The sequence below is a fragment of the Myotis myotis genome, unplaced genomic scaffold (genome assembly GCF_014108235.1).
Source record: "Myotis myotis isolate mMyoMyo1 unplaced genomic scaffold, mMyoMyo1.p scaffold_m19_p_39, whole genome shotgun sequence".
Classification (NCBI taxonomy): domain Eukaryota; kingdom Metazoa; phylum Chordata; class Mammalia; order Chiroptera; family Vespertilionidae; genus Myotis; species Myotis myotis.
Window position 1 is genome coordinate 80696 of NW_023416345.1, and position 22014 is coordinate 102709.

Consider the following 22014-nt stretch of genomic DNA (forward strand, 5'->3'; position numbering starts at 1 on the left):
TGGAACCAAAGTTATGTTACATGATTGCTCGCTTTTGAGTAAGAATTTTACTGGTCAGCATTTTCAGCTTTGAATACTTTCTTACCTTCTCAAATCGGCTTCCCTTTCCACACACATCATAAAGACGTTTCGAGGGCTCTGTGTCGGGGTAGAGGATGGGCAGCCCACCATATGATTTGGTCGCTAAGATGGACGGTTCACCTCCAGCCCGCTGGGGGTCGGCCCTGTCACAGTTCCCTTCTCCCGCAGTCCATGGTCGGGGGCGGCCGCTGGGGGTCGGCCTGTCACAGTCCCCTTCTCCCGCAGTCCATGGTCGGGGGCGGCCGCTGCGGGTCGGCCTGTCACAGTCCCCTTCTCCCGCGGTCCATGGTCAGCCTGTCACAGTCCCCTTCTCCCGCAGTCCATGGTCGGGGGCGGCCGCTGCGGGTCGGCCTGTCACAGTCCCCTTCTCCCGCAGTCCATGGTCAGCCTGTCACAGCCCCCTTCTCCCGCAGTCCATGGTCGGGGGCGGCCGCTGGGGGTCGGCCTGTCACAGCCCCCTTCTCCCGCAGTCCATGGTCGGCCTGTCACAGCCCCCTTCTCCCGCAGTCCATGGTCGGCCTGTCACAGTCCCCTTCTCCCGCAGTCCATGGTCGGCCTGTCACAGTCCCTTTCTCCCGCAGTCCATGGTCGGCCTGTCACAGCCCCCTTCTCCCGCAGTCCATGGTCAGCCTGTCACAGCCCCCTTCTCCCGCAGTCCATGGTCGGCCTGTCACAGCCCCCTTCTCCCGCAGTCCATGGTCGGCCTGTCACAGTCCCCTTCTCCCGCAGTCCATGGTCGGCCTGTCACAGTCCCCTTCTCCCGCAGTCCATGGTCGGCCTGTCACAGCCCCCTTCTCCCGCAGTCCATAGTGGGGAGCGGCCGCTGGGGGTCGGCCCTATCACAGCCCCCTTCTCCTGCAGTCCATGGTCGGCCTGTCACAGCCCCCTTCTCCTGCAGTCCATGGTGGTCGGCCTGTCACAGTCCCCTTCTCCTGCAGTCCATGGTCGGGAGCGGCAGCTGGCAGAGGGTCAACGCCCAGACGGCGGTCAGGTCGCCGCGCTACGCCGTCTTTGACCTCGCGGAGGGGAAGCCCTACGTGTTCCGCGTTCTGTCTGCAAACAAGCACGGGCTGAGCGACCCGTCGGAAATCACGCCCCCCATCCAGGCCCAGGACACCATAGGTGAGTGGTACCGCGAGCGGCCGCGATTCCGGACGGGCCCTGAGTAAGGCGGCATCGGGTGCCCGGGACGGTGTTGATGAAGACACTAGCGTCGCACAGGAGTTGTAACTCAAGGAGCCTGAACGTTTCATTTGACCAGAGAGGAAAGCTCCCTCGGCCTCGCTTTGGTCAGTTCTCAACATTTCTCCAAAGTCTCATCTTATGAACGATGAATGGGTTACACATACTTTTAGGCAATGGTCACTTTAAGAAAATCCCAGTCCCACCGGGCTGGCGTGGCTCAGTGGTTGAGTGTCGACCTATGAACCAGGAGGTCACAGTTCGATTCCTGGTCAAGGTACATGCCCTGGTTGCGGCTCCATCACCAGTGGGGGGCGTGCAAGAGGCAGCCGATCAATGATTCTCATCATTGATGTTTCTATCTCTCCCTCTACCTTCCTCTCTGAAATCAATAACAATTACGTTTATAAAAAATTCCAGTCCCTAGATGGACTGGAGTGTTTTGTCTGTATGATTGAGGTTCCCGCTCTGACGATGTCAAATGCTAGACGAGGCACAGATCCCTAGTCAAATCATGACATGAGTCTGAGTTCCTTCAGAGATGAACAGGGTGGGATTGTGACTGCCTCACAGTCGGCAGTTTTCCATCCCAACACAGTTACTACCCACTTAGCCAAAGCACAGTGTCACCGGAAGATCCCTCAGTCATCCGGGTGGAGGGACGGGCGATTTCATGATTGTACCCCCTTTTCTGTGGGGCCAGGTAGGGCCTCGGGAGGACAGAGATGCCTGGCAGGCACCCCTGGGCCCTCCAAAGGTTCGCCTACCCTCGTTCTCCTCCTCCTCATCCAAATTTTATCTAAAGGCCCAAACTTGGGCTGCCATGCCCTGTGGACAGAGGGGCTGGAAGGTCGTGGTGTGTCTTCTGAAACCCCAATATCTCTGACCATGTACCAATCTGTCTCCCCTGCCAAGTCACCCCCTCTGCGCCCGGCCGGGTTCTTGTATCCCGGGACACAAAGACATCAGTTGTGGTGGAATGGGAGAGGCCAAAACACCAAGAGGACCTACTCGGCTACTACGTGGACTGCTGCATGGTGGGATCCAACGTCTGGGAGCCCTGCAACCACAAGCCCATCAGCTACAACAGGTGTGGCCCTTCTCCCCGCCGTCCCGAGGCCCCAGATCACTGCCTGGGGGGACAGTTCAAGAAACAAAACTGAAATAGGAGCCTCAGGGCACCGAGGGCAGCATATCCTGTGGTAGACACACCTCTGAGAGGTTTGTACACGTGAACTAGGAGCCACAGGGCACCGAGGGCAGCATATCCCGTGGTAGACACACCTCTGAGAAGATTGTACACATGAACTAGGAGCCACAGGGCACTGAGGGCAGCATATCCCGTGGTAGACACACCTCTGAGAAGATTGTACAGGATGAGTCTGTCTTGTTCACATGGGATGTGGGTTTTGAAGTTGATGAGCTAGTTCCTAGGCACCTGGCTTAGTGGTTTTCCTGCTGATGAAGAAGAGTTCCAGCACCTTCTTTTCTGACCTAATTCACATTTAAAATTTGCCTTGAATGGAGAGTTAAAACAGCAACCATGATGTGAAAGGTGTTTTATTTTTCCATTTTAATTTTCTGAATGTTTAAAATTGCTCTGTTCACATAACTGGCCGTCTCTTCTCTCGCCAGCCATCGGGACAAATCCCAGGGGCCTGGCGCTTCCCCACGAGGGGGGGCAGTGGGGGGCGCCGGCACCTCCATCTCCGCTCCCGCCATCCATTTTACCTCGCTTCGCACAGAGCGGGCAGGGGCATCCGAGTGAGTGAGGTGTCCCCAGGACACGCTGTCCACAGTGGCTGCGTTACCAATTATGGCCCAGCTGTCATTCTTTCCAAACTTCTTCATTTTTTATGAAAATACGTGGGAAGGCTGTGGCTAGGAGAAGATAAGATGTAATTGAGGAGAATAACAGAGTTTACTCACCGTCCGCGGCTGGAACCCAGGAGGCTGTCTCAGAGCACAGTTCTCTGGCGGAGGCGTTTTATAGATGGTTACACTGTTGCCGACGCCATAAGATACATGACGCCTTGTGAATTATAAATTATCATTTAAGCCCTAACCAGTTTGGCTCAGTGGATGGAGCGTCGGCCTGCGGACTCAAGGGTCCCAGGTTCGATTCCGGTCAAGGGCATGTACCTTGGTTGCAGGCACATCCCCAGTAGGAGGTGTGCAGGGGGCAGCTGATCGATGTTTCTCTCTCATCGATGTTTCTAACTCTCTATCCCGCTCCCTTCCTCTCTGTAAAAAATCAATAAAATATATTTAAAAATTATATTTTAAATGATAAGCTATACATTTACTGAGCACTTACCACAGGCAAAGCACCTGTGCTGAGGTTATATATATATATATATATATATATATATATATATATATATATATATAATATTTTTATTGCTTTCAGAGAGAGGGAGGGAGAGAGAGAGAGACATAGAAACATCAACGATGAGAGAGAATCACTAACTTAAAACATAAAATAAACCCTCTCAAACCCCCAAACAGCCTGTTTTTGTGAAGGAGGGAAAGGCCCCGCCCGGCAGCCACGGCCCCTGTTTCCCCAGGTTCGTGGTGCACGGCCTGACCACGGGTGAGCAGTACATGTTCCGCGTGAAAGCGGTGAATGCCGTGGGGACCAGCGAGAACTCTCAGGAGTCGGACGCCATCAAGGTCCAGGCCGCGCTCAGTAAGTCACGCTCGCTGCTCCGTGTCCCTGCGCCAGGGCTTCTGTGCGACGCACACGTGTGCTGCCGTGTGCAGTGTCACCAAGAAAGGGTGGCGTGACTCGCCCCCCAGAGCACGTGTGGTTCTGCGGGAACCGCTCACCCAGGCTCCAGCCTCGGAAGTGCCTGTGTGCTGACTAGCCACATGCTAACAACATGCCCAGTAAGACATTCCCGCTCACGTGCTCACATTAAAGTACATGCTGTGGGCCCGGGGTTCTCTCTTCAGTCAGAGGCTGAGGTCAGGCGGCATCAGTGGCCTTCAGAGCTGCCCTCAGTGTAAGGAGCTTTAATTCATGGCCCCGGGAATTGCAGGTGTTTATGTAACTTCGTGGCTTTGTTCCCAGTCACCTTAGAACATTGTTATTGTGATGGAACTGACCAATCAGATCCCGAACTGCAGGATGGGCGGGGACTGCGGGTGTGTGAGCTGCTGCTCTGTGACTGACAGCCATGTGGGCTCCACAGATCCCACCACAGGCCTGCACACAGTCAGGAGGTTCTGTGACAGTCACGTGGGCTCCACGGAGCTCTGCACAGGCCTGCACACAGTCAGGAGGTTCTGAAACAGGACGTTGCACGGGCCACGTTCGGGTCATCGTAGGACCTTTGCATTTCTGAGAAATACACTTTGCTATTTAATTATTTTTGCCTCTGGCTCGATTTACCATTTTCAGCAACGAAGACGTCTCTTCTGAGGGTCATGTTTCTAGAATGTCAACTCTAATAGCACGTAGGTGGGCAAATACAACAAAATTAATTATCCTTTGTCTCGGGTCATCGTTCTAATCTCCGTTTTCCTTAGCGGGCACTTGCAGACCCTCCCTTCCCTTTCTAAGTCATTCCCGTGAGGTGAGAATCAATGATTTAAAACCTTACCCTGTACTAAGAAGGGCTCATTCGCAGCTCACCTGAGCCTCAGGTAACAGAGGGCGCCCAGATGCAGGCGACTCAGAGTTGGGGGGAAGGGGGAGCTGAGACACATCCTGCTCCACCGGTTAGAGAAGAGGGTCCCGCTCCAGCCGGGGCTCAAACGGGAACCCCGACCTCCTTCCCGCTGGACGAGCCTGAAGCTCCTGGGACCCCGCAGGAGGGGGTGACTCACCTGCGCCCCCTGGCCGTGGTGGCTGCCAGTCCTCGAGGTGGGAGGGGCCAGCCCCGCCAGGGTTTCCTTCAGGGGCGGGAGGGTCTTGCTTCAGGGTCCAGGCCACTCTGACACCATGGGCGCCCTGGTATTGTCAGAATAGGGGGAGGGTATTGGGAAGGAGCCAGAAGTACCTATGAGAGAACTTTTAAATATATTTGTATTGATGTCAGCGAGGAGGGGGGAGGGAGAGATAGAAACACCATTGATGAGAGGCAATCATGGATCAGCTGCCCCCGGCATGCCGATACTAGGGATCGAGCCCGCTACCCAGGCTCGTGCCCTGACTGGGAACCGAACCCTGACCTCCTGGTTCTAGGTCAGCGCTCATCCACTGAGCCACACTGGCTGGGCTCTGAGAGAATTTCCCAACTTTCTTTGAAAAGAGAGATGAGAACAGATGGTTACAAGGTCCGCCAGGAAAGGGGCCGAGGGCCAGCGCCCAGGGGGTGGTAACTCGTGGTGTCCCCGCAGCCGTCCCATCCCCCCCGTACGGGATCACGCTCCTGAACTGCGACGGCCACGCCATGACGCTCGGCTGGAAGGTGCCGCGGTTCAGCGGGGGCGCGCCCATCCTCGGCTACTTCGTGGACAAGCGCGAGGCCCAGCACCGGAACTGGCACGAGGTCAACGCGGCGCCCGTGAAGGAGCGGCTGCTGACGGTGGGTGTCGGCTTCGTGGGCTCCGCGGGGCGCACGCGGCCGCCCGGCCCTTCGCCGTGGGCAGAGCGCGGTGACAAACCCGGATTCCACACCACGGCTCCGGGGGCCGTGGGCCGTGGCTCTGGGGCCGGGGGGTCTCGGGGCGTTTTCTTTCTTTCTGAGGAGCAGGGAGGGGAGGAGAGGCAGGTGAGCGGGGGGCGGACAGCCCGGTAGTGACGCCGTGGGGACCGGTGCCCAGGCCCGGTGTGGCCCGCAGGTGCCTGATGCCGCGGTGAGGGGTGGGGGGCAGTCAGGTGGGCCGGCAGCCCCACCTCGCGGTCACTCTACATCCACAGGCGCCTGTGCCGCCAGCGGACCGGCAGGCGCTTTTACTCGTGTGTGAGTGACTCTCACCATCTCACAGGTGGAGGGCTTGACCGAGGGCGCGTCCTATGAGTTCAAAATCGCTGCCAGCAACCTGGTGGGCATCGGGCAGCCCTCGGACCCCAGCGAGCTCTTCAAGTGCGAGGCCTGGACGGCGCCGGAGCCCGGTAGGGGTCACGATCCTGGACCAACCCCCCCTGCCCCCCCCGCCCCCGCCTCGCACCTGGGACAGCCGAGGGGCGACTCCCTGCGTGCGGGGTCCTGATCGGACCCCCCGCCGCCCAGGTCCCACGTACGACCTGACCTTCTGCGAGGTCAGGGACACCTCGCTGGTGCTGCTGTGGAAGGCCCCCGTGTACGCGGGCAGCAGCCCCGTGTCCGGCTACTTCGTGGACTACAAGGAGGAGGGCTCTGAGGAATGGACCCCCGTCAGCGAGGCGCCCACGGCCCATCGCTACTTAAAGGTGGGGCGCCCTTCGCGGCCACTGCCTCTGGGGGCAGGGTGCCGGTCCCCGTGGCAGGCCTGGGTCGGGACGGTGGGGACCGTGGCGCGTGCTGCGTTTCTGCCCCGCGCGCGGCCTCGCCACCGGACAGCACTGGGTAGCGGAGGCCTCAGACACTCTGCGCGGGCGCCGTCCACGCCTTCCGCGGGGCGTGGGTATGAATCACTCTCCCCGCCCGGCCCGCAGTGACTGTGCTTAGCTCACAGTTGCTAGTAAAGTCTTTTTAAGAAAATATGTTTTTATTGATTTCAGAGAGGAAGGGAGAGGGAGAGAGAAGCATCCATGATGAGCGAGAATCATGGATCAGCTGCCTCTGCACGCCCCACACTGGGGATCGAGCCCACAACCGGACATGTGCCTTTACCGGGAGTGTGTGTGCACGTACAGACACACACACACATGCACACATCCTTACAGGTTTACCTCTGGCAGGATTGTGAGGGGACAGTGCTCTGTCCTCCCTCCAGATTCCTCTGTTTTAGCCCCTCCACTGGCCGGTGGCCGGGGTCATGTCACAGCCGCCCTGAGACCCGTCCCTGGCTCATGGCCCGGCTGCGACATTCTGTTTGGGTCGGGCTCGGGGGTGTGACTGACAGGAAGTGACGTGTCCGCCCTCAGAGACAGGTCACATCGGCGCTGGGCACATGGCGGCACCCCGGGGTGCGTGGCAGACATGGCAGCCACTTCCGGAAAGCAGTCAACGATATGAAACAACGTCCGTCCCTTTGAATGAATAAACCAGCTTCTGCGAGTCTAGCTACGCCAGTTCGTCGGGAGTTTAGCAAATACACACTCACTTGTGGTTACCAATGCGGATCACAGCGCCCATGGCAAACATCGGTGTAACAGGAGGTGGACCCAACTGTGGTGGCGCCAAAGGGTGGGGCATTGTGCACGGAAAAAACTCACTTTCAAAATTCTATTAGCCCCACAGAATTGTGTTAAATGACTCCACTCACCAGATTAGAAACTAGATGGTATGATTTCAATTCTGCTTGAAACTATGCAAAGAGAAAAGAAAGAGGACGCATCAGAATCGTCACAAATCGCCCTGCCGGGTGGCTCCCTTGGTCGGAGCCTCCTCCTCCCCCGCCCGCCGCCCCCCCCGTACCCCAGAAGGTCACGACTTCCATTCCAGGTCAGGCACACGCCTGGGGTGGTGGGTTCGATCCCTCGTCGGGCGCCAACAGGAAGCGATAGGTTGATGTTTCTCTCTCTGTCTCTCCCCGCTTTCTCTCGCCCTGAAATCAATAGAAACATACCCTCAGGTGAGGATTAAAAAGAAAATTGTCGCCAGCCTGTGAGTTCCTGCAGTCAGGCCACGGGTGGGAGTCTGTGCAGCTGTGTGAGCCGACGGCACAGTGACTCCAACTGGAGGAGTGCGATTCTTTTTAAAACGTAGACAGTTTATTGATTTCAGGGAGTGAGGGAGAGGGAGAGAGAGAGAGAAACATCAATGAGAGAGAAGCATGGATCGGCTGCCTCCTACACGCCCCACACTGGGGATCGAGCCCGCAGCCCGGGCCTGTGCCCTGACCGGGAATCGAACCCTGACCTCCTGGTTCCTGGATCGATGCTCAACCACGGAGCCATGCCAGCCGGGCAGGAACACATTTCTTTATTTTTTGAAAAGAAAGCATATTCCTTACAAACGGTGAAAAATAACCAAGTTCCCTCCATTTCTCTCTTCTCGTGGCGTTTTGCCCGCCGCCTCCAGGTGTGTGACCTGCACCAGGGTCAGAGCTACGTCTTCCGCGTGCGGGCGGCGAACGCCAGCGGCGTGGGGAAGCCGTCGGACCCGTCGGAGCCGGTGCTCCTGGAGGCCAGGCCGGGTGAGCTGGGACGGACGGCGGCTTCGGGCGAGGGGCCCCGAGTTACGGGCGTGAATGTGGACGAGGCCGGGTCAGGTTTGGAAGCCGGTGGACGGCAGGGACACAGAGCGAGTTCTCAGGGCCGCGGGCTCTCCGGCCGGACCGGCGAGGGCACGCTGGGTCCGTGTGGGCGTCGGCGGAGCCTTTGTTTGACGTTTAAGCAGCGTGTGCAGGTGATGGCGGCTTTATCTGACCGGGGATTTGCGGCAGGAAGTGACGCAGCCCCTGCTGACTTTTGGTTGCCAGTAAGGAGAGCCCAGGAGGTGGCCCCGACAGGGACGTACTTCTTTGTTTTTTTTTTTTTTTTTAAATTTTAACTTATTTTGTTAATCCTCACCCGAGGACATTTTTCCCATAATTTTTTTCTGAGAGGGAGAGACAGAGAGAGGAACACTGATGTGAAAGAGACACATCGATGGGCTGCCTCCTGCTGGCGACCCAAATGGGGCCAGGGATTGAACCTGCAGCCGAGGGCCGTGCCTTTGACCGGAAGTTGAGCCTGAGGCCCTTCGGTCTGAGGCCAGTGGTCTAACCACTGAACAACCTGTCCAGGACCAGGGCTTACTTCTGGGAGTTCAGAGCTTGCGGGATGCGGGGGGTGGAGCCGGCTGGAAGGGCAGGTGTCCCTCGTCCTCGCCCTGGGCACCGGGTGCACTGGCTTCATCCCGGCTCTGTGCCTCCCCGTCCCCCTGTCGCCCCGACCAGCAGCCTTTGTGAGCCTGTCCTCAGCCGTTACCGGGAGGGGGCGTCCCCTCCATCCTAGATCCTCGGAGGCAGGCGATTCCCCCCGGCCCGGGGGAGAGGGCCAGGTGCCCACCTTGGTCAGAAGGTAACAACAAAGCCTCCTCTTCCCCCTCGAAAATGCTGGGCCGAGAGGAGGGGAGCGGGGGAGCGAGCGGGGAGACCCTGGTGTGGCCGTGGCCACTGGGCCCCGGAGCGGCCAGGGCCGACCTCAGGGAGAGAAGGACCTTCGGGGCTGGGAGTGGCAGCGCCAAGGTGAGCCCAGTTGTTCTGCGTGCAGAGGGGGAAATGGCCAGACATGCAGGAATGTGGAGACTTGGAACAAACCGCAAAGCCCCCCTGCTGTCCATGTGCACCCCCCATCCGTGTGCACCCCCCATCCGTGTGTGCACCCCAACCATGTACAGACCCCTGTCTGTGTGCGGCCCACAGTCCCTGTGTGGCTGGAGTGGCTGGAATGGCTGGCTCCTTCCTGGCCCTAATGTCCTAGATCCATGGTCTGCAAACTTCGGCTCCCGAGCCACATGCGGCTCTTTGGCCCCTTGACTGTGGCTCTTCCACAAAATACCACGTGTGGGTGCGCTTGTACAGCGCGATTGAAACTTTGTGGCCCATGCGCAGAAGTCGGTATTTTGTGGAAGAACCACACTCAAGGGGCCAAAGAGCCGCATGTGGCTCGCGAGCCACGGTTTGCCGAGCCGCAGTTTGCCGACCACTGTCCTAGGTGGACAGTGAGCAAAGCTGAGGATTCCGTGTCTGCCCCGCCCCCGTGCCAGGCCCTCTCTGAGGGGAGGCCCACAGGACAGCATGTCCCTCCGTCCCACGTGGTCACCTCGGTGCTCGCTCCGCAGGCACGAAGGAGGTCAGCGCGGGGGTGGACGAGCAGGGCGACATCTACCTGAGCTTCGACTGCCCGGAGATGACCGACGCCTCCCAGTTCACCTGGTGCAAGGCCTACGAGGAGATCGCCGACCAGGACAAGTTCCGGGTGGAGACCGTCGGGGACCAGTAAGTCGCACCGGCAGGGGCGGCCGCGGCCCCGTAGACACGCGGACGAGCGGGAGTCCTGACGCCCGGTCTGCTTGCCCGCAGCTCGAAGCTGTACTTCAAGAACCCGGACAAGGGGGACCTGGGCACCTACTCGGTGTCCGTGAGCGACACGGACGGGGTGTCGTCCAGCTTCGTGCTGGACGAGGCAGGTGAGGTGTGCGGATGTGGAGGCTCTTTCGAAGGTGGGCGCTGAGGCCCAGGCGACTCGCTTCCTTGGGAAGAGGGGGTGACTGTGGAGGCGCGGGCGGGGGCCATGCAGAGAAGCCCACGTTCACTGTGGAAATGACACCCGCTCTGGCCGTCCTCGTCCTGCTGGGAACGTGCAAGCAGTGGCACTCAGGAGCTGGGGCAGCGGCGGGCGCACTAGCGTGGACGTCCTCACATCGATGCGAGGCCCCCGCAAAGCAAGGGGGCTCCCCTCGTCCCCCCAATGTCCCGTAATTGGGGGACAGAGAAAACACGTCTATGTCTCCTGTGTGTGAGAGCCTTCATGGCCATAGCGGATCCCGCCCTCGCTCACAGGGAGGCGACGCCAGAAAGAACGGACATTCCCTCCTCACCGCGCCCCACGCCCGGGGTGAGGCAGTGGCTCCTGTGGTGGCTGGCAGAGCGCAGAGGCGGGTTCGTTCCCGCCTGGCTCCCTCACCGGTCCGACCCTCACCTGCTGTTCTTCAGGGAGGGCCAGCCGTACGGTCCTTTTTTTTTAAATTCATTTCAGAGAAAGGAAGGGAGAGGAAGATAGAAACATCCATGATGAGAGAGAATCATGGATCGGCTGCCTCCTGCACGCCCCCCACTGGGGATGAGCCCACATGTGTTCTGACCGGGAATCGAACCGTCACCTCCTGGGTCATAGGTCGGCGCTCGGCCACTGAGCCAAGCCTGCCGGGCAGGGTGCCATGTCTGTAAGAGCCGTCAGGGAGGTGGGCGAACGGGCAGCAGTGGGCAGAGCCCTCGGGTCTCCACAGCTCTGAGACCCAGGCCTGGGCTGAGTGCCCGCCCTCTGGCCGCCTTCCTGGAGCACGAGGCCCCCTCAGCAGCCGCATCCTGGTTGGCGGGGCTCAGTGAGTGTCCCCAGGAGGCCTGACCCAGGACGGGTGCGGGAAGGGGGGCACGGGGGAGGGGGCAGGCCATTGTCCAGGGCAGACGCAGCATCTGGTGGCCGCAGCACCTGCAGGGAAGGCGGGCGGCTCCTGCAAATGTCACAGCACTCAGCAGGGTGAGGGGTCCCCGTCTGCTGTCTGGGGTGCGCCGGGCGCGGTCCCTGGATCCTGCTCTCCAAGCTGCCTCTTCGCACCCCAGCGCAATGGTCCTCAAAGGCCCCCAAAGCACCCTTAACGAATCCTGAAAGCGCCCCCCTCTGCACCATTTCAGAGGTGACAGGTGACGCCTGAGCCTGAACTTTGACTCATTGCCAGGATGACGTTTCCCGCACAGGTGATAGCGAGCGTGGACGGTACACGTACTTCAGGCGACAGCGGGACGCAGGCTCAGCGCCCTGGTCTGTGGCCGTCCCTACTGAGCCCTGGTCGGGGGTCCGAGTGTGCCAGGCTGTTTGCTTCCTCCATCTCTCAGTGCAGATGCACGTGCTCACAGTGGCTTTGTGACCACCATCTCATTTCTCAATTCCAGTTAGGAAGGGAGGGCGGGAGGGCGGGAGGCGCGAGGAGGGCTTCGGAACGTGCCCTGGGCGCTCTCAGGAGTGATGCGCTCTGCGGAGGGATGGTGTCCTCGTGGTGACACCCTCGGGTGGGACTCTGGGGTGAGAGACGCGGAGGACACTCAGAAAGGGGGCGGCAGCCGCCGCCACCAGCCCCCTAGCAGCCAGGCCCACCCGAGGACAGAGTTCCTGTGCAGTTAGCAAACCCGGGAGCAGACCTCTCTCCAGGGACCTTACCCTCGCCCCACCCCACCCCACGCCCCTGCACCACATGCTCCACCCACACGCCCCGCGCAAGCCCGGCCCCGCCCACACACCCCACCCAAGACCTGGCCCCGCAGGCCCCGAGCGGTCCCTGCAGTAAGTGGGAATGACTCCTGGGGAACAGCACCCACAGGTTAAAGTGAGCCCCGCCTCCTTTCCCTTGCGTGGGAATGCCTCTCGCGTCCTCAGTTAACTGTGGTGGCGCGGCCTCCGCCTGGTCAGCCTCCTCACCGTGTGCACACGTGTGCACTGGAGTCCACGCCCATGGGCACGTTTCTCTTCCTTGTAGAGCTGGAACGCTTGATGGCGCTGAGCAACGAGATAAAAAATCCCAGTAAGTGAGCCGGGGACCTGGGCTGCGTGGAGTGGGGTGGGGTGGTGGGCGCGGGGTGGGGTGGGTGGGCGCGAGGTGGGGCGGGTAGGCGCAGGGTGGGGGGGTGGGAGTGGATTGGGGTGGGTGGGCACGGGGGGGGTGGGTGGGCGCAGGGTGGGGCGGGTGGGTGCGGGTGGGGAGGTGGGCACGGGTGGGGAGGTGGGCACAGGGTGGGGCGGGTGGGCATGGGGTGGGGTGGGTGGGCGCGGGGTGGAGTGTCCGGCTTTGTGTGGTCAGGGCCCCTTTCCTCTCAGCCCGCAGGCTGGCCACCTGCTCACTCACAACCAATGCAGCTCTGACTGTAGCTGGTAGAAATGTTCATGGCATTGCGAGAGCTTTGAATTTGGGGTTCAGGGTGGCTGCCGGGCCGAGGGGAGCCTCCGTGGCTGAATCCCACAGGACACAGAGAGAGTGCACCCTGGGGGTCAGGGACCGCCAAGAAGGCCGCCCTCACGCAGGGTCCGAGCGGGGTCGCCCGGAGCTGGACCTTTGTTTCTGGGTGCACGGTCCCCTCACCCCGGGGGCTCACTGCTGGGAGGCTCAGAGCAGGACCTTCCTGCGAGCGCTCCCCGCGCAGGGCGCTGACTGACGGCCTCCTCCCGCAGCCGTCCCGCTCAAGTCCGAGCTGGCCTACGAGGTGTTCGAGCACGGCCAGGTGCGCTTCTGGCTGCGGGCCGAGCAGCTGTCCCCCGACGCCAGCTTCCGGTTCGTGATCAACGACCGGGAAGTCTCCGACAGCCCGGTGAGTGTGTGTGTGAGTGTGTGTGTGAGTGCATGTGTGTGCAGGTGTGCCTGTGTGTTTGTGTGTGAGCGTGTATATGTGTGAGTGTATATGTGCCTGTGTATGTGAGTGCACACACACGTGTATGTGTGCATGTGTGTGCACACACGTGTACATGTGCACATGTGTGTACATGAGCGTGTGCCTGTGTGTACAAGTACATGCCTATGTGCGAATGTGCATGTTTGTGCTCATGCACATGTGTGTACATGAGTGTGAATTTGTGCGTGCGTGCATGCTTCTCTGTGTGTATGTGCGGGTACATGTAGTATGTGCATGTGTGTGCATGTGTATATGTGAGTGTGTATGTGTGTGTGTATATGTGTGTGTATATATGTGTGAGTGTACGTGTGTGTGCGTGTGTGTATGTGAGTGGCTCAGGGTCCTGGGGGAGGAGGACATTGTTGTGAGGGTGGCTGTGTGTGGCTGCATGTGTGTCTGTGTTGTCTACCCCACGCGTTCAATGGTCTCAGGTTTGGTGCGTGTCTGGGGGTGCATGTCTGCTGGCTGCCCTACCCCCCTGCCAATACACACAGGACAGGGTTTTCCCCCGAATGCACATCTGTGTCCATTGTTTGACGTCTGGTTCATCAGTGGGTTTCGTGGATCCACTTCCTTGTGTTTTCGTGTGTCCCGATCTGAGCCGTGAGCTGTGGGACGGGACTCTCACGGTGGGCTCTGTTTCCTCGGCGGCTTCCAGACGCACAAAATCAAGTGCGACAAGTCGACCGGCATCATCGAGATGGTGATGGACCAGTTCACGGTGGAGAACGAGGGCACGTACACGGTGCAGATCCACGATGGGAAGGCCAAGAACCAGTCCTCCCTGGTGCTCATCGGGGACGGTAGGCCCTCATCGGGGATGGTAGGGCTCATCGGGGACGGTAGGCCCTCATCGGGGACGGTAGATGCTCATCGGGGACGGTAGGCCCTCATCGGGGATGGTAGATGCTCATTGGGGACGGTAGGGGCTCATCAGGGACGGTAGGGGCTCATCGGGGATGGTAGGCCCTCATCGGGGACGGTAGATGCTCATCGGGGATGGTAGGGGCTCATCGGGGACGGTAGGGGCTCATCGGGGACGGTAGGGGCTCATCGGGGACGGTAGGGCTCATCGGGGATGGTAGGCCCTCATCGGGGACGGTAGGGGCTCATCGGGGACGGTAGATGCTCATCGGGGACGGTAGATGCTCATCGGGGACGGTAGGGGCTCATCGGGGACGGTAGATGCTCATTGGGGATGGTAGGGGCTCATCGGGGACGGTAGGCCCTCATCGGGGACGGTAGGCGCTCATCGGGGACGGTAGGGCTCATCGGGGACGGTAGGGGCTCATCGGGGATGGTAGGTGCTCATCGGGGACGGTAGGCGCTCAGCGGGGACGGTAGGGCTCATCGGGGACGGTAGGCCCTCATCGGGGACGGTAGGCCCTCATCGGGGACGGTAGGGCTCATCGGGGACGGTAGATGCTCATCGGGGGACGGTAGGCCCTCATCGGGGATGGTAGGGCTCATCAGGGACGGTAGGCCGAGCGCCCGCGGGGGGATTCAAAGCCCTTCTGCTGGCAGGAAAACGCATCTCATGTCCTTCTCCCTCCGTGTGAATGTAGCGTTCAAGGCTGTCCTGGACGAGGCTGAATTTCAGAGGAAAGAATTTCTCAGGAAACAAGGTAGGTGTCAGCCGCTCGCCCGCAAGCGGCGCGAAAACCAAGGGTTAGGGTCTGAGTGTTCAGTTCGGCCAACGCGGCGAGGCCCCGTGGCTCGGTGCGGGCTCAGCGGCCCGGACTCACGTCCCGGCTCTAGACACTTGGGCACTTTTCTGTCCTTTGCCCTTTTCCCAGGAAGTGGCTGTTTTACTTACTTAAAATCGGGAACATTTTAACTTTTAAATGTTTTAACTGCAAACGGTATATGTTAAATGTGTTGTTTTTAAAAATGCACGTTCACTAGTTACAAAGTAAAATGGGTAAATTTTAGAATCTCAAAAATAACACAAGGGTTTAATTTTTTAATGGGATTTTTATGTGGGATTTCTATGCCTTTTGAAAAACATTAGAATATAGATTATAAAATATAACATCAAGGCTTTTTAAAGGTTGTTTTTTTTAGTTATTTTTATTTTTAATAGTCAAAAGTATTTTATTTTACCCATTTCTGCATGATGAACATTTTCACTGTGTAGGATATATTTACTGAAAGAGTTCAATACACACTTTCTGCATCTGCCTTGCGTGTTCGTGTTGAATGGGCTGATGGCGTTGCTATTAGGGTATGAATTACTTCTACGTTTCTTGTAAATAAACACGATATTTTAAAAGACAGATGAATCCACGTTGGATCCAGAGTAGCATGTGTGTGCAGTGTTGCGGGCCGGGCTGCGTGTCCTCCCCTCCCCGCTGTGCATCCCTGCTCTGAGGCGTCCGTGCCGGCCTCTGGTGCAGGGACCTGAGCCCGGGCAGGAAGGAGGACGCCGCCTCCTGGAGAGCAGAGGCGGCGGGTGGCGGCGGGTGGCAGCGGGTGGCGGCGGGAGAGCGAGCGGACGGTGCACACATTTCCGTTTCGAGCCCAGAAACGGGCTTTCCCGGTTCCTACTGAGCAGCTGCTTCCTCTGCCTGAAATGCACACACGCACACACACACACACACACACACACACACACGCATACACATTACACATGCACACAAACACATGCACACACCCACACATGTTTACACACACAACACACACACCACATGCTGGGGTCCAACCCCAGCAGGTCCAGGGGTTCCCAAAGGCGTAGACGGAGTCGGCAAAGAAGGAAGGACACGGAGACAGCGTTCAGTTGATCAGCAGCCTAGCCAGGATCTCCAGCCAGGATCTCCAGCCAAGTTCTGGTCTGGATCTCCAGCGAAGTTCTGCTGTTTATTGTCTTGTTACATCCGTATTTATACCAGTTGATTTTAATCCTGTCAATTTCTATTGCAAAGGTTAGGGCGTTTCTTATCTCCATTCCAGGGAGTAAAGATTATGTAGCTTAAGCGTGATTGCTTGTAGTTAAAGTGATTACCCGCTTGGCACTTAATTAAGGAGTTTTATCCCCTCCCTGACTTCAGGGAAAAATCCCTACCTGGGGAAACAACCTTTCTCGGAGAGGTGACCTTGGTTAAAACACACAGTGCTAAGGGGAGCAAACATATTAAGAACAGTATGCTATATATGCCAGGTCCCTTGAAACATATGCTGTGCAGATGTTCCTTTCCTGCAGCGACTGTGTCAAGCAGCAAGGATGGACCGGCTTCCGGCAACCACACATCTTTACACACACATGAAGTACATGCACACATACACATGCACACATATACCCCACATGTGTTTACACAATGCAGTGCACATATGTACACTTGCACAATACACATGTGCACACATACATGCACAAGCACACATGTGTATACACATATGTTAATATGTAAAATGATTCCTTTTCACTTTACTACCCCCAGGCCCCCACTTTGCCGAGTACCTGCACTGGGACGTCACTGAGGAGTGTGAAGTCCGCCTGGCCTGCAAGGTGGGCGGGGCTGGAGGGAGCGTGGCCCTCGCTCTGTGGGCGCCAGGGGCCGGCAGGGAGTTGGCGGGTGCGAGCTGGGCTGGGTCAGGCCGGGCGGGCGGCATGCCTCTGGGTCCCGCGGACGCTTTAGTCCTGAGGCTGCCAGTGTCGTCTGGGAAGGAGCCCCCATCCACCGGGCCGAGCGGGGGAAGCTCCTGCCCTCCGTGGCACTGCGTCCGGGATGTTGCTGCCCAGCCAGGGCCCCGGACCTGGGCGAACGTTCCACGCGGTTAACCATTTAACACGCGCTGCGTGCGGCTCGTCTGCGTCACCGACATCGTGTTCGCCCGGAGGCCGTCTCACCCGGGGCTCCAGCAGGGCGCCCCCCTGGCCGGGGTGAGGGCGTCACGCTTTCGAAGCCGGGCCTGGGGGGTGCATTTGCCACCTTCGGACCCGTGGCCTTGTGGTTATTCCTCACTGCAGGGTATTTTCCTTGATTTTTAGAGAGAGGGAGAGGGAGGGAGGGGAGAGAGAGAAGCGTCCATGTGAGAGGCACACGTCCACTGTTGTCTCCTGCATCACCCTGACCGGGTACATGCCCTTGCCTGGGAATCGAACCCAGACCTTCTGGGGCCCGGGCCGATGCTGGCCCCGGGCACACAGCAGGCCGGACTGCAGCCTCCGCACGCGCCTCCGTCTGAGTGTGATGAGCGCGATTCCTGTTGAGGCCTGTGCTGCCCGAGCAGGGCCTTTGCCCTGTGAGCCGGGGGTCACCCCTGAACCCGGCTCTGTCTCCCAGGTCGCGAACACCAAGAAGGAGACGGTGTTCCGGTGGCTGAAGGACGACGTCCTGTACGATACGGAGAGCCCGCCGGACCTGGAGCGGGGCGTCTGCGAGCTGCTCATCCCCAAGGTGCGCTGCCCCCATCTCCCGGGCCCCAGGAGCCGGCAGAACGGGCTCTCAGGTGCCCGCGGGCCCTGCCTGTCTCCCGGGTTGCAGCCTGGTCTCTGTGGTTTGCGAAGGAAACCTGTCAGTGGGGATTCCATGTTGTTTTATTTTTAAAATATGTTTTTATTGATTTCAGAGAGGAGGGGAGTGGGAGAGAGAGAGAGAAACATCAATGATGAGAGAGCATCGTCGATCGGCTGCCTCTTCCTCCCCCCACCCCGCCCCCACACTGGGGACCGAGCCTGCAATCCGGGCATGTGCCCTGACCAGGCATCGAACCATGACCTCCCAGTTCATCGGTCACCGCTCAACCCTGAGCCACGCCGGGCGGGCGGCAGGCGTCCGTTTTCCGTGGTGACGCTCATTTCGCCTCCGTGTGGGCTGTGCTTCATCGTAGCTGTCCAAGAAGGACCACGGGGAGTACAAGGCGACCTTGAAGGACGACAGAGGTCAGGATGTGTCCACGCTTGAGATAGCCGGCAAAGGTACAGCCAGCCCTCCGTCCTGCTGAGGAGAAATCCGTTACCGACGGGCGAGGCGTGCCGGGCCCTTCGCCCGCGCCTGGGCTGTCGCACGCACTGCTCTTAGCAGCGGCCGTGAGAGAAAACAGGCTGTCCTTCCGCTGCGTGGGCTGGTGCCGTGGTTGGAGTGACGCGTGGTAGGCCTGGGGTTTCTGAAATGTCATGTGGTCCCCCTCAGACGGCGGGTCTCACCCCAGGTCTGACGGGCCCCGGGAGGGAATCCGCGAGGAGGGGATCGCCACCCGGCTGGGTGCGGGGGGAGCGAGTTCTGCTCCTCGTTCACGAAGGGGAGCGGGTGGGGGAGTTACCCCACACCAGCCTTACGGACACCCAGCGCCTCTTCGTGTGGCACTTTTCAAACGCGGTGACGATGTCCCCTGCCGACCTAATGCGGCGCGAGAAGGCCGCGCTGGTCGGATCGGCGTAGTAACCGTGCGTCTGCTCTCTCCGTCAGTGTACGAGGACATGATCCTGGCGATGAGCAGAGTCTGCGGTGAGTCAGTGCCCGCTCGTGCTGGGGGCGTTTTGGGTGGGAGCGTCGCTGTCCCCGGGGGGCCGGGGTGGGGGGGCCCAGGTGCCCGCCCTGTGGGGGCCCCGGTGAAATGGCAGAGCAGCCGCCTGCCGGGCTCGCGAGGGCGTCCGAGGGCTCCTCTGCGTTACGTTTAGAGGTTGTTTGGTGAGTTTGTTTTATGAGCTGCTCGCACCCCGCATGCCGCGTGAGGGTGAAGTGCCGCCCGGTCTCTGTGCTATCCGCGTGAGCTGAGACGGAGCAGGGGGACCAGCCATGAGCAGGAGGCGCCCCCTTAGCTAGAGCTGGCAGGTCGGATGGGGGCGCCCACTGGTTTAATTATTATTATTTTCCTCCCTTTTTATCAAATGGGTTGGGGAGATATTGATCAATATCTCGTGCAGGTTTCCCGTGTGGGTTCTGGTATAGGATCTGTTACACCCCGTGCCCCCACCCCAATGGGCCATTGACTCTGTAGAGTCTTAGGAGAGACCACGTGAGTGTCCGGTGACAGGCCATGTCCCTGGGGACGGGGCAGGTGCTCTCCGTCCCCCAGTGAATTCCCGGCCGGTCGAGGGGCACCTGACCGCCTGGGCCCCTCGGACTCTCGCGGTCCCTGTCACTCACGTGGGGTTCTCTCCTCACCCATAGGCGTTCCCCACATTGTCACCCACTCCGTCCTTAACATGGGCAGCTTCTCCCTGTACAGGGTTCTCCAAGGTGCACCGCTCCCCAAGGGGCCAGACTCCCGCTAGCGCCTTGGTGCTGAGTGTGGATGGGACTCGGGAATGTCTGACCCGAGAGCGCGGAAGCCGCTGGCGAAGCGGGGGCCTCTGCCAGAAGGGAGAGTGGACTTCCTCCCGGGGTGGCACGGGCGAATGGTCCGGCTGCTGAAATGTTGGTTAGAAAAAGCGTAAGTGCCCCCATGACGGAGGCCTCGTAACGGTGCCCTTGACGTAAAACCGAAGGAAGCACAGGGCCCCCTGGCCACGCGCCGGGGCGGCAGCTCTGGGGCTCGGGCCCGTGTCTGTCCCGTTGGGGATGTCCTGCTGTCTTGGGTTCTGGATCAGCGAACACAGCACTTCCCGTGTCAGCGCAGTCCGCACGCTTCCCCTCCTGTCCACACGCTGAGCTGCTCAGGGCAGGCACGCTTCTCTCCTTACAGCACTCAGCAGGGCTCGGCCAGTGTCGGGCGCAGCAGATGCTTGGTTGACGAATGACTGTGGCAGGGGACAAGCGTGAGGACCTGGGGCTGACAGACAGAGGCACGGGTGTGGGAGTGCGTCTGCGCTGGGGGGCGAGGACCTGCCTTCAGCGCTGTTTCCCCTGACGTGGTTCCCACTCATGTGTTCCCCCATGTGGCTCCCACGTGGTTCCTGCTCCCGTGGTTCCCGCTCATGTGGTTCCTGCTCGTGTGGCAGGGCTGCGTTTTGAGATCTGAGCGTGTCTCGCTCTCTGCAGGCTTGTCTGCTTCTCCCCTGAAGATACTCTGCACTCCGGACGGAATCAGACTGCAGTGTTTCATGAAATACTTCACCGAGGAGATGCGAGTGAACTGGTACCACAAGTAAGTCCCAGCGCTCTGGACGGGCCGTCCGAGGACCAGGTAGTGGCCGCGCCCTCAGCCCCTGGGCTTCTGAGAAACAATGACAGGCCTTGGCTCAGCTCGGGCCGGGCCCAGCCTGGCATGGGGGCGGGGGCAGGAGGCAGGTACAGAAATGCCGGACCCGGTCAGAGGCCAACTCCTTCACCGTCTCCTGTGGTTGGTGTAGACAAGGGTGGTTCCCCGGGTGACGCGGGGCCGGGCACTCAGCAAAGAGCTAGTCCAGGAAGAATGAGACCTAGAGCCACATCCAGCGTGTCCGCCATCTGCCTTCCCGGGACGCAGACGGAAGCGCAAGGACCACACAAGCCCAACGCTTACGGTGGGAGCACGGCAGCCGGCGAGCCTGTGTGCGGGCAGGCTCTCCTCCCGGGCGCTGCCCTGGCTTCCCCAGGTGGGGGGTCCCCTGGGAAAACCCTCGTGACGTTCACGATGGTGACAGCACTCGCCCAGGGTCTTGCCCAGCCCGTGGGGTCTGGCCCTTTCCTGCCACCCCCAGATCATCCCCAACACTGGCCAGAGCTCCAGGTCTCCGCGGGGAGCACCGGGCAGCCACCGGGGCCTCAGGGGCACCTGCTGGGGGAGGAGGTGGGAAAGGCCGGTCTAATCCGAGGACCTGGAGACAGTGTCAGCCCCTCTTTCAGTGGGGTCAGCGCCCCAGCGTCTTAAGCTCCTCCCTGATCCAGCCCCGTGCCTCCTCATGCCTTTATTTTTTTAAAATATGTTTTTATTGATGTCAGAGAGAAAGAGGGAGGGAGAGGGAGAGAGAAACATCAATGATGAGAGAGAATCATGGATCGGCTGCCCCCTGCACGGTTGAGATTAAGCCCACAACCCGGGCCTGTGCCCTAACCGGGCATTGAACCTGACCTCCTGGTTCATAGGTCGATGCTCAACCCCTGAACCACACCGGCCAGGCCCCTCCTCACGCCTTTAGATGTGCATGTCCCCAGTGACATTTCCCAGGCAAACTCTGGCTGCGAGTGTTCGTGTTTAGCGGCATCATCTGTGGGTGGATGAGGGGGAGCGCCTCCTGTCTGGATTGGACACCAGGCCTCTGACTTCGAGGTGATGCCGGGCACGTGGGCAGGGAGGTTTTAGCTGGTGTCCCGGTGCATCCTGTGCTTTTAGCAGCATGGGACTCAGACCCAGGGGCGTCACAGGCCCCGGCCAAGGGGCTCCTTGGGGAGTGTGCTAGAGGCAGTGTCTTTTTGTTGTTGTTAATCCTCCCCTGAGGATATTTCCCCATTGTTCTGCAGAGAGAGTGAAAGGGAAGAAGGGAGGGGGAGAGGGAGAGGGAGAGAGAGAGAGAGGTGAGAGAGACACATAGACTGGTTGCCTCCTGCATGCGCCCTCACTGGGGCAGTGAGCAAACCCGCAACCCAGGTAAGTGCCCTTGACTGGGAATCGAACCTGCAACCCTTCAATGTGTGGGATGACACTAACCACTGAGCACACCGGCCAGGGCTGGGCTCCGCCCTTTGTAAGGCTGAACGATGTTCCACCGAG

General features: G+C 59.6%; 1 protein-coding gene across 2 annotated transcripts in view; it reads left to right on the plus strand.

Annotated features, from left to right (window-relative positions):
* MYOM2 (myomesin 2) overlaps positions 1-22014 on the plus strand; it is a 54099-nt gene that overhangs the window by 25763 nt on the left and 6322 nt on the right. For both annotated transcript variants that reach the window (XM_036303912.1, XM_036303913.1), the window contains 18 exons: positions 1020-1203; positions 2179-2353; positions 3831-3952; positions 5608-5795; positions 6199-6325; positions 6444-6622; positions 8379-8493; positions 10125-10281; positions 10366-10472; positions 12537-12581; positions 13226-13362; positions 14102-14246; positions 15009-15068; positions 16878-16945; positions 17724-17837; positions 18271-18358; positions 18849-18887; positions 20364-20469. In XM_036303912.1, the coding sequence (XP_036159805.1) occupies positions 1020-1203; positions 2179-2353; positions 3831-3952; positions 5608-5795; positions 6199-6325; positions 6444-6622; positions 8379-8493; positions 10125-10281; positions 10366-10472; positions 12537-12581; positions 13226-13362; positions 14102-14246; positions 15009-15068; positions 16878-16945; positions 17724-17837; positions 18271-18358; positions 18849-18887; positions 20364-20469 (2156 nt within the window). The remainder of the gene's footprint in view (positions 1-1019; positions 1204-2178; positions 2354-3830; positions 3953-5607; positions 5796-6198; positions 6326-6443; positions 6623-8378; positions 8494-10124; positions 10282-10365; positions 10473-12536; positions 12582-13225; positions 13363-14101; positions 14247-15008; positions 15069-16877; positions 16946-17723; positions 17838-18270; positions 18359-18848; positions 18888-20363; positions 20470-22014) is intronic.